The 12,666-nt window shown below is 38.7% G+C and overlaps 1 protein-coding gene across 1 annotated transcript in view; it reads right to left on the reverse strand.

The window, feature by feature from the left end:
* LOC124260603 (protein Abitram-like) overlaps positions 1-9,491 on the reverse strand; it is a 28,585-nt gene extending 19,094 nt beyond the window's left edge. Inside the window, exons 1-4 of the mRNA XM_046694924.1 lie at positions 9,320-9,491; positions 2,664-2,715; positions 1,758-1,887; positions 994-1,140 (exon numbers count right to left, since the gene is read on the reverse strand). Of these exons, the coding sequence (XP_046550880.1) occupies positions 994-1,140; positions 1,758-1,887; positions 2,664-2,715; positions 9,320-9,431 (441 nt within the window). The 5' untranslated portion in view covers positions 9,432-9,491. The remainder of the gene's footprint in view (positions 1-993; positions 1,141-1,757; positions 1,888-2,663; positions 2,716-9,319) is intronic.
* Between the last annotated feature and the right edge of the window lie 3,175 nt (positions 9,492-12,666).

Below are 12,666 nucleotides of genomic sequence, written 5' to 3' on the forward strand. Positions count from 1 at the left end.
TTGTTAAACTGCAGCATGGTATCGCAGTGGGCAAGCACTTAGATCCAGACTAGCAACAACACACATGCATGTCACTTTAAAGTACTGTTAAACCTCACCTAGTCTAAGTAAACTTAGACTCAGTATCATTCGTTACACTGCTATACTGAGTCTAATTCTAAGTAAACTTAGACTTGGTAGTATCAAACCTAGTTCGTCTCACAGTCCCTGAACCACATATACTGCCAGCCCTCTCTGCAGTCTAAAGCCCTAAATTTAGACAAGTCTGGTATCATTCTGAATTACCACTGCTTGATTGTTACTATCAAAATTATATATATTCAGAGACTAAGCCTTAGTCTATGCTATACCTTGTGGAAGGTCGCGTCAGGTAACCTTTGAGCGACCTATGACCGTCCAATCAAACGCGAGACGGCCGAACGGATTTAACCAATCAGACAAGAGCTACTATTTAGGGTTCGGGGGACTTACAAAATGGGTTTTCTCTTCCTCTTTCGCCAACACTGATCTCCCAACAAATGAAATTGCATAAAACACAGATATTTGACCTGCAGTATATACGCTTTGGGGTTTCTGTTGACATGGCTATCATTAGCTAATACTTCAGCAAGCTGACATGCTTGAATACTGACAAAACGCTATTTTTTCGCGACTGTTTACTCACTGCTGTGGCGTGCCTCACTAGGAACCGATCGGATGGAAAATAGCATTCGGAATTGTTCGGTACAAACTTTTTTGGAGGTAAATGTTCAAAAGGTATGTGCGAATGTCAACTTTCACAATTTGGTAAGCAGTGTTCTGATTGGTCAATTGAAAAGGTTATCTGACGCGACCTCCCACAAGGCTTTTGTTAGACTCAGTATAGCAGTGTAATGAATAATACTGAGCCTAAGTTTACTTAGACTGAAACCTCACTTCACCTATTTGGGAACCCACTCACCTCAGGTATACTAAACAGAAATACAGGAAAGGGAGATTATGTAAACTACTCACTTTATTGACAAGAAGATTTGGTTTTTGTGACAGATGTTCGTTGACCTCAACCAGCATTCCTCTGATGCAGCTATACACAGTGTACTCCGACCCATCATCACACGTAATTTTACACAGTGGTGAGTTGGCTTTCAAAATCTGGGCTCCCTGAAATGGATTTTCTTCATGAAGCCTCTGATCCATGTTCTTTTATAGGTTCAACATCATCAATATTATATATAGATGACCATCCAAAAAATATCACATAAAAGATGTCACTAAACAAAGATCTGAGCACATCCCACCTTTCAACTGATCAATCGGAGTGTAGCTTATCAGATATTGAAGGTGAGTACCAGAATGTGTTTTCTTGTCATGCACAGTTAACGTTCAGTTAAAGTTTACAAATGGTTCCAACAAAGTCACCTTGTAATGGGATGTCTGCAGATTCTTAGAGTAAATTAGCAAGCACCATTGTTAATTTGATCTATAATGATTTTAAATTGAAAGATTTTTATGAGATTGCTGCCATAAATTACTTTTCATTTCCATGATCCTGAAAATGAATCAGTTCCATGGCAATACAGAGCACTATTAGTAGGACAACTTGTCACAATCAGTCCCTGTCAGTCAGAATATCCCTATAAAAATTGTGTAGTGTATTAAGTGCTTGTCTTTTTCAGGTGATTTGCAGTCATAATTCATTTGATTCTGCTTCATTATTCATGATACAGCAGTACCCAGCAGGAGATAACAACATTTAAAGTAATCAGAAGAAGACTCACTCTTTTTGATTTTCCAGTTACTTTGTTGTCAAGTCTGTCAAGGTTGTCATTAACTTTGAAGTTGACAGACGTGACCTTTTTCTTCTGGGCAACAACTGGATGAGATTGTGCTAATGTTACAATGCAGATTCTGAAACAATAAACTGAATGTATGTATACACTGTATGAACTTGTGTATAGAGTGTATTTAACTCAGTTATGTGCACCAAATAAATGTATTCTTGTGACAAAAGTTGTGAGGAAATGGCATCTTGGATATCCTTCAGCTAAAAACTACCTAATATCACAATAACATAATCTACGAAGTCATTCTCGAAAAACAAAAGTTCTTTTCACAGCATAAATATAGATATTCTTATCAGCTGAGGGAAATAATGGCTAGCAGCAGGACATTATTGCCAACAAGAGGGAAACAAATTTTGAATAAAGTTGATCAGAAAAAAATGTTTTATAACCAGATTGTTTCACAACAGGGCTATCTGGCAGATTTCAGTTTAGATTGCTATTTCAAAAGTTACCTGCTAACAGTAATGGTTTTAGCAGCATGGACAAAATTAACTTAACTCATGTAGTTCGAAAATCATGATTTGGTTGGTTTGAGTTTAATGTCATTGTAAAGTACATCCCGGTTATATCAGAGCCTGTCATGTTCATTCGGGAGGCAGTGTAGGTGTAAGATGTTTACCTCTTAGGTGAATTCCAACAGCAAGAGAATAGTCCTGACAAACCAAGAAAATAATCACTTGGAACCAGAGCTTTAAACTTGAATCATATGTTTCTGGTACGCCCAAAAGACAGTACTCTGCATGGAAAACTGACTGGACCATCCTTGCCCCCATTGAAACCTGACAGATTGTTTGATTTGCTGATAATGTTCAAAACAGATGACCAAAAGAAAGAACATACCTGTTTGAATGGGACAATACGCAGTGGTCTTCTCTCTGCTTCCCTTTCACATCTATAATACAAGAAACAACACACAGAGGTATACACAATGAAATCAGCAATTCATAAATGTAGGTCAAGAAAAAGTATAACCTGGTAATTAGATAGGGTTAGCCCCATTACACATATCTTGTAGATGTCCTACATGTCTTCAGCAACAACAGTTTTCTTTTAGATATCATGTTTGATATTAAAAGAATAATGCAAATGAACTTGAATATTTGCACATGTGAGTGAGTGAGTATGGTATTACGCCACTTTTGGCAATATTCCAATATCATGGTTGGAAAACTTCGCACATGTACATTCCTAAGGCATCACACAGCTAATCAGTGGGACATTCCTCCAGAGTTTGAAAAAAACAACACAGAATTCAAACAGCTGTTTAGCCTTCAAAAAATTCACAGCATATGCTACAACTGCAATACATTATTGAACTGGGTGAACAAAAATATACCTGTGAGGATAAGGTGTTATAAACCATGTACATAGTTTCTTAGTTTAGTGCCTTGTCAGCGGTCGCCATACTAGCAGTAAGCGTGGTGTTATGTAACGCCCTCCAACACCAAGGAAGATAACTCTTCACATCACAGTCAAACGCCTAAGTCATGGGTTGGTCAAAGGGAGGCAACTCTTTATTTACTGTTAAAATCAGCTTTAACCTAAAACTATACTTTAACTTCTACTTCAAAATTAAACATAACAAGCAATTAAAACATTTGGCACAATTTAATAAATTCAAAAGGCTGGAAGATACATCATGAAATGTGTCAGCATGCGGTGATTACAAAATATTACAGTAATGTAATAATGTATATTATATCTCCCAGCCCAAAATAAGAAAAGAGGTATTGTTAAAACCTCAAACCTTTTCTCTTAACACTAAATTATATAGTCACTTTGTAGAAAGAAATATTAGAACCTCAAACATTCAATTCTGAACTTTAATTATGCACGCTCAATTATGCAATCTATTTTGCAGGGAGAGCCTTCCCAAACCTTTCCATAGCTTCTAATTTGCCACAAGTACTAATATCCAAGTAGCGAAGATATGTCTGACTTTTCCAAAAACCTAAGTCTTGTATGATTTCTCCTGGCAAAATAATCTGAAAAGCTAAGAAGCTCCACCCCTTCTAAAGGAATGGCCTGTAATAGTGCCCTCAACACCTGCTGACTCTAGAACATGCTGCACTGTAGCTATGAAGCCACAGTAAGTCAAAGCATTAAACTGGTTATCACACAATAAAGGCCTATCACCCAAACTCTGGTCATGAGAGGACATCAAATTGACCATAGCCCAAACAGGGTCCAAAGGATGGCCACTAAGGCCTGGCAAGCAAATAGACAAAACCCTTTTTTTAAACTGCAGTGTCTTTGTCCATTTAAGCAACACTGTAACATGATTGGCAGCTTGACATAAATCCTGAACTGTAATGTGTCTTGTACCATCAAATTTGACTTTACACAAACAGTTACCTGGTCTAAGTAAACCAAAAAAAACTAACAAACATGCCATCCATATAATTGAGGCACCAATCCGACATGATGTGTCAATCCGTTTGTGCAAAATTAATAAATACTGGGGTGAAAAGAGTAAGGCACCAATTTGAGCACACCCTAACTCTCTCTTGACACCCTATAATAGATGATTTTCATACCAATCTCCTGTAACAGGATCCTGCATATTATTTGCCTTATGCAAATTAGAGATAACACAAAAGTACTGTTTCACAAAAGCATATTTAAAGCCCTTCACATCTACTAAATATGCAATATACCATCCAATTTGCTCCGCTGACAAAGGCACTGGGTCAATGTTCAATTTATCACAGCACACCATTAAGCACTTTAAGTGAGTCTTATATGTTGCTTTTGTGGATTCTGCCCAGCCCTGGGATGCTAACTGATCTGCACCCATCTGTAGTTTGCTCACAAACTCCCCATCTGGAATAAATGAAATGCTCTGACAAATGCAATCTTAGATTATCAATGGAAAATTCACTTAACTGCAGACTTGGTAGCAAATTATATAACTGACTAAGTCTATGTCTCTCGTGCAACTGGGATATACAGTCTGCCACAACATTTTCCCTGCCTGGAACATACTCAACTGTCAATTTAAAGTTGAAAACAGCTTTAAGACAAAACAACCACCTAAGATATGACATTACAAAGGGGATATTTGTTGTACCTTTGTTAATCATTGCTTTGGCCATCATGTTATCAGACTTGACAATGACTCTCCTATTTTGCCAAACACTACACCATCTAGCTGCTGCCAGAACAATTGCCATGGTCTCTTTGATATTAATGTCCATACCTAAAATTTTCAGGAATGTCCCACTGCCAGTTTGTATACATAAAATCACCATTGTAGTAGGCTCCAGCATCCTGTGAACAAGCATCAGTTTGAACTGATGTAACAGGTCTCTCATCCAGGAATGACACTGAGCCATTAAATACACTCATAAAATGTCTCCACCGTTCAACATCAAGCTTAAAATAACTATTAAGCACAATTTTGTCAGTTCCCCCTTTTAATTCATTTTTAGAATCAATTACTCTTCTCAAAAAGGTCCTACCACCTTGAACCACGTTACTGGCCCAATTCAATTATCCAATTAAACTTTCCAACTGTCTTTTGCTAGAACATTTCCTCAGAGCAAACTCATCTAATACAGGTAGAGAGAGTGTGGTCTTGAGCGTGTCTATTTGCACTCCAAGAAAAGTTAACACCTGAGAGGGTCCCTCCACCTTCTTCCAGTTTATGTTAAAACCCAGCTTCCTCAACACCCGAATAAGCTGGTTCAGGGCCAAGCCACATTCTTCTGCAGTGTCCGCTATAATATAGAACTCATCTATATATGCTATGACTGTCCGGCCATACTTGACCTTCATTATCTTACATATCGCTGCACTCAAGAGTCTGAAATATTTTCGGGCTCTTGCTTTCTTCAAAAGGAAGTTTTCTGTCGTATAAGTATGTGACATCATTATCACCCTTAAATTTCCAATACAAACCAGTGAGGTCATAGTTGGACGGATGCAAATGCACCGAGCGGTATGCATTCTGAAGGTCTACCATAGCAAGATAACTGCCAGGCTTAATATACAGCATAGCATGTCTCAGGTCCATGTAACTACACTGTCACTCCTCCATGTAACTGTTCATACCCCCTGACAGAGGAAGGCTTCCATCATGAATCAATCTTACTTTGGAGCTCCACTTAGGAATTGTCCCTAAAGCACTTACAAGCTTTGGTTTCTTATCTGTGATAATATAATTGCCTAGTGTCACTTCTTCGATAATCTGCTTTTCTGTAAGGTCTCTATCTTGGAAACAAGATCTATGATTTGGCACCAAAACCTCCTCAATAGACTCGACAGTATCTACTAATTTGAAGCCTGCCTTCACACCATCTAAAATGTAGTCCCTGTCTACATCGTCTGGGGGTAACAGTTCACTCCACATCTCATTACTTAGTAGTGTGGTTGTTGAGTCAAGTTTTTTGACTCAACCCGGTCCTGAGCTCTTGGTACATATGGTTGGGTTTGTGTAGGAGGCTGGATTTGGATGTATGGCTGGGGCTGTGAGTGATGGGTCATACCATGTCCACGCTTCCCACAAACACTACACACATGAGCCATACGACAGTGGTCCTCCAACAAACAGTTACCATAGTTAAATCTCCTACATATTTCTACGCCCTCTCAAGTGAATGGCCCCCTGGAGCGATTCTTTCCGTCACGCCTGCCATAACCGGCGCTATGCGAATGCGTAGAGTTGTCCATTTGTCTGAGAGCTTTAGACGTGGTAGAGTTTGGTTTAGCAATCAACTGGAATTCACGGATGTCTTGTGTATTGGGTACCCCATCTGAAATTCTCTTGAGCAATTTTGTTTCGGTACTCCTGGTCATAGAGAAGAACACTGCCCCAGATGTACTTGGAAGACAGGCGACAAACATCCTGCACATATTTCAGGTAATCCATCACACACCCCATATCTACCTCTGACGAAGAGATCATGTCACGTAGTATGCCGCTGCTGGCATAAACCCACATTCTTGAGTGACCTTGCCTAATTTCCCGGCACCCTTCGAGTTAGAGTTGCCATGGTCCAATGTAATACCATCACCTAACTCGATAGTTTTAGGCTCTACATCTAACGATTCTAGCCAGAAATAGTCAACAATGTTACGCTTTTTTCCAGTAGAAGTTTTACCGCCGGTCCACTGATGTTAACCTTGACTTTCGCCGCCATCTTGCCGAGCGTCCCCTAGCTGTTGTTTCAAGCCCTCAATCTCATCCTACCATTTCTTGCGCTTGGCTTCAAGTCGTAGTTTCGTCAATTCGGCCTCCAGAACTTTACATTCGCTCTGCAAAGCGGTCGTGTCGATAACAGGGGACCTGCTAGAGTGTGACTGTCCATGAAACTCACTTGGCGAATCGGTCGACCTTGTCGGCGTGGTTGACGTATGTCTGTCAGGAGACAAAGCGATTCCCTGGTCTGACTTGCGTAGCGTCTCCATGATGATTGGCATACGTGATCCTGCACCCTTACGTTTAGGTTTCACACCTTCGCTATCTTCCACCATGTTCAGAAACATGAAAACTTCTTGTCGTTTTCATAAAACCTTGTGTGCGACAGCGGTCGCCATGCTAGCAGTAAGCACAGTGTTAGGTAACGCCCCTCTAACACCAAGGAAGATAACTCTTCACATCACAGTCAAACGCCTAAGTCATGGGTTGGTCAAAGGGAGGCAACTTTTTATGTACTGTTAAAATCAGTTTTAACCAAAAACAATACAACAAAAATATACCTGTGAGGATAAGGTGTTATAAACCATGTACATGGTTTCTTAGTTTGGTTGTTTTTTAATGCCATATGCAACAGTATTCAAACTATATGGATGAAATCTATACATAATCGAGTCTGGTTCAGATAACCCAATGACATTATAAGCATGGATCTATAATTGGGATACGATGACATGCACCAACCAAGTCAACCCTGACCACCCTTACTCTATACCCATACCTATGTTAATGTCAAATGTATAACATATAGTATGTCAAATACAATGTATTCAAGTGAAAGAGTTGACAATTTCTGAAACTACAACTACAAGCAATCAACACGATCAATCGATAAAATTCACCTAGTTACCTAGTTCATATGAACAGTTTTCACGAATAGCGTCTGACCCTCTGACAAATCCGGCAGATTCGGCAACGGCCAGACAGAAGTCTACAACCCGCCTGCCCCAGTGTCTGACTGTATATTTCACAATGACTTTGACTGAAGTTGTTTTATGTGACATGTGACACTTGTTTGCTGTTTATAAATCTTAATTTTCTTAATAATTTCAATGTCAATTATAAGAAATGTTAAATCTGAAATGTGTGTTTAATTTTATTCTATGGGTCCTGTGCAATTTCAATGGGTCAGACAGACATCTAAAACTTACAGGACCCAATGTCCTGTGACTTTGAAACACCATTCGTGAACACTGTATGAATAAACTTGTATTCCAGCCTTGGTATAGTGCAAAGTCGTCTATAGTTATATGCTGGACTACTAGTTACCTAACAATGCCAATTCAGAGTCTAAGCATCAGCTACTACACAACAGAGGATTCCTACTCATATTTGTTTTCTTGAATAAATATTAATAGTAAGAGGCGATCAGTGACGATTTTACAGCAATCACTGGTTTTAACTAAGTGATGAGTTACCTCCATTCTTATGGGATACGGTGATTTCGTAAACTGAACCAGTTCGTAGACGCGGTGGATTCGTAACCCAGACTGGTTCGTAGATGGTGATTTCGTAGACGTGTATTAATAATTGAATAATAGTTTATATTAAGTTTGATTTTTACTTAGAATGTGTATAACGAAGTTCTTATGCTTTGTTTTCAGTGATACGAAACTAAGGGCAGCTAAGGACAAGAAAGTGTGAATGAAGAATGATTTCTTCTTACCTTCTTGAGGTTTATATACCATAAGTGTTTGTACAGGTAAACTTTGTCGTCGGATCAGACAAAATTAGTCTACTCATCATAATTTCCCGACTGTTTTCATTGTTGTGGGAGGATTAACAGGTTTCACAGAGTTGTTGTGAATGTTAATTAGGAAGTGGTGAGTTGTTTTGATTGCGAAATACACTGTGTAGGAGATGTAAGTGTTTTCTTAAGAAGTGTTTTCTGCCACTTCTTTGCTGGTCTGCGTAGTTGAACGTTGAATGACGATACTTACCTAATACATATCTTTTAATTTTACACAACTGAATTTAATATATTAGCGGCCTATGATTTGTCGGAATTTGTCGGACGTGGACTGCTGTGAAGCATATTTTATTATTTTAAGCATATTTTCACCGCCGATCATACTTACCTGATATATTTGATTTATTTCACAAAATGCAAACACTTTTCGTCGATTTTCATCATCATCATTGATGTTGAACTTTTCCCATTTTAATAACGTCTACGAATCCACCGCTCAATCCGTCTACGAATCCACCGGATTTCCACGTCTACGAACCAGTCTGGTCTACGAATTCACCTACAGCCATTCTTATCACAGAGATAATTATTTTTATATTTACTACGTACTGATTTTAAACCGTTGTTCAAAATATCTTTCCACAACAGAAGGGGGTCTTTCGGATCCTACAGCTTCGTCTTGTTTAACTTCCATCTTCGCATTTGGCTCACTAATGTTCATTTTGATCTGTAGAAAGAGGTTTACCGCAATTCCGGAAGTCAATACTTTTTTTAACTTTGTATCAAATGAAGACAACAAGGGGGCTAACTCCATCTGTTTCAAACTTTTTCCTGGACTCAATGGAGACGTGAAACGTTATGGATAACACGTTCCTTTCTTTTGTCATCTTTACGGTCTGAAAAGTGAACGTTGCTCGAGAAATGTAGAATATTATATTTCCTACATATATATTGAATTTTATTCGACTTCAAAGTTTATGTTTAAGAGGATGGAGATATGTAATGTCCCTCTGGCATACAGGGGGTTAAATATGTGTACATTAGATTAGTACTGGGTGTCATCTATGCGATGTCCATTAGATCTATATATTTTACATGTACTTTCACACACACACACACACACACACACACACACACACACAGAGAGAGAGAGAGAGAGACAGAGAGAGAGATGCCCTCGTGTCTTTGCGAGGTTTAAAGATTAAAAAAATATATATTGTTTTTGAGATGACCCCCGACTCAAAACGCTTCACAGTACAATATCATTACAAAACTATATAATCCTCGCATAGCCCCTTGAAATGTTAGGTTCTTTAGTGAAAGTGTCCTTGTCGATTCCAAAATATTTTCGACTGGGTTCAGGTCCCTATTTGCACCTGAATGGTTCCCAGGGGGGTGACATTTCGCTCACTAAACCATTCCTGGGAATGCTTGGCAGTTTGTTTTGGATCAGATTCTTCACGATATAAAACTTATGATGTAGGAAGGAGACGTCGTTGTTGAATATTAGTGTACTGCGAACGTCTTACCTTAAAATTTCACGAGACACAACGCTTCAAATTTTCTCAGGAAAATAATTAAATTTACTCAACAACCTTCTCATGATTGATTTATATTTCTACAATGGCTTGTTAGCCACACACAACTGTAACTCTCTAACTTATGACTACTTAGAGAATAGTTGTATTTCATGTAACCTGTATATATTTATAAATATTTGAAAATATTATATTCATGCAATGGTTGGTATCGATGACGTCAAATCCTCCATTTCATGTTGTAATATATATTGCATGGGAGCGGTGTTAAGATAAGCAGTAATGCTTGTTCACCAATCCCAATTCATCTTCATGAATAAAAATATGTTTAAATCAACTCCTCCTAAATGAATAAATTAAACAAAATTTTAAAAAGTCCTCCTACAGGGGATATTTAGTTCTATTCTTAGTATTCTGGCCCGCATCTTCATGCAGTTTTGACATTTCCATACCGAACTTTCATGAGAGAACATGATATTGTTCTATTTGAAATTTCTATGCTCAAAACACCTGTGGAAATATCGTTCTTGCTGTTTAGGTATTAGGTGATGGAAGTCGCCTTAATTAATTTCTAGCAAACCAAAGCGTTCTTGTTTCTTTAGAAACATATCAATTGTTACTCAATTAACCATGTCACGCCTCATGTTTTGTACTTTGTTGTGTCTGTTGTGAGATGCCAAAATACCAACTTGACTTGGTAAATGACAAGTAAATTTCTTTGGGCCTACCTGTTGTCTTTTTGTGCTCAATTTCATCAGTGCTGGTCCGATTTCTTCATAGCAGTATTCAGTCGTTTACCAGAAGCAGCCATTTCCTCGGTTGACTTGATTATCGTCTGCTGGCGTGTGTGGAGACAACTCTGGTCATACTTAACAAATATTATACGTGGAGTTGCCTCCCCTGAAAGGAGGTATAATGAGTTCTCCATACACCTTGAATAATGATGATAAATACTGATGGACAAAATGACAAGACAAATAAAACTAAATGGGGTGATGTTGTTCTTGTGACATTGCTAGATTTAGATCTATTCAAGCAACAACACATGCAACACAAGACCGCCTCTAACAGGGCCACACTTTTAGAGCTCTTAATTTTATATATATACAAAAGGCAAACGTTGATTTCACGAGATCAATCATCAGACAAAACGATTTTGCACTCATCTATTGCCGTTTGTTGAAATATCCCTCATCGCAATAGTTTCACAGAAACGTTTTTCCCTCGGGTTGCGATTACTGTGTTTGTTCATGACGAAATGACGAAGATATCTTTCTATTCCTTTTCTGTGTTTCATGGAATTTACATCTGTCTCTATAGGTTTATGATAAATCATTTTGAGGCCATAAACAGAGGCTCAATATTTCTGAGGTAATTCAATAATTCAGGACTCAACATAATGATGTTCAGCTCACGATCACAAAACACAAGCAACTTAAGGAGTGTTGTGATAACCAAGCAGTTCAAGTGTCCGATTCTCACACCGAAAATCAGAGTTCGATTATCCACATGGATACATGTGTGAAGCCCATCTTGACGTCGTGTGTTGGTGGAATATTACTAAAAGCGGTGTAAAACCATACCTGCTCACTCACCCATCCTACGGAAAATTGTGAACATGCTCCGTCCTTCTATAGTCATCCATGTTATATGTTACCTACGAATGTATATGTGTCTTCTATTCTGTTCAGGGGCGGTGGGGTAGCCTAATGGTTAAAGCGTTGGCTCGTCACGCCGAAGACTCGGGTTCGAATCCCCACATGGGCACAATGTGTGAAGCCCATTTCTATTGTCTCCCGCCGTGATGTTGCTGGAATATTGCTAAAAGCGACGTAAAAACCAAAATCAGTCAGTCAGTCTGTTCTGTTCATGATGATAAGTGTATAACGTGTCAACAGGTAGAAAAAGTGGTAGCGCTGGTCAGTCCCTAAGTTGACCTTATAATGACCATAATAAATGTCAGCTCCCCCTGGCATAACCGGCGTTTATCCTAACCTCCTGTGTATATTGGACAGTGGGATAGCCGAGTGGCTAAAGCGTTCGCCCGACCCACTGAAGACCCTGGTTCGATTCAATGTGTGAAGCCCATTTCTGGTGCCCCCCGCCCTGATATTGCTGGAACATTGCTAAAATCATCGTAAAACCACACTCATTCAAATTTATGCACATATATACCGGAATGACGATGTGTAGTATTTGTCATATATAGTAACTGCCGTACATGTCCTGTGAGCGAAACAGAAAGATATATAAGGAGTTTTCGAATTGCTTTAACGTAATATTATTCCCTACTCACTGAACTGACTCAATTAACCTTGAAGTTATTACACGCAGTATAACTTTTAGAGAATATGGTTCCAATGAAGTCAAGATGCAAACATTGCCTCGATCGATTATATTTTATTACCGCTTCGTATT

Source organism: Haliotis rubra, unplaced genomic scaffold (genome assembly GCF_003918875.1).
Source record: "Haliotis rubra isolate DU_JTF1 unplaced genomic scaffold, ASM391887v1 Scf77, whole genome shotgun sequence".
Lineage (NCBI taxonomy): Eukaryota > Metazoa > Mollusca > Gastropoda > Lepetellida > Haliotidae > Haliotis > Haliotis rubra.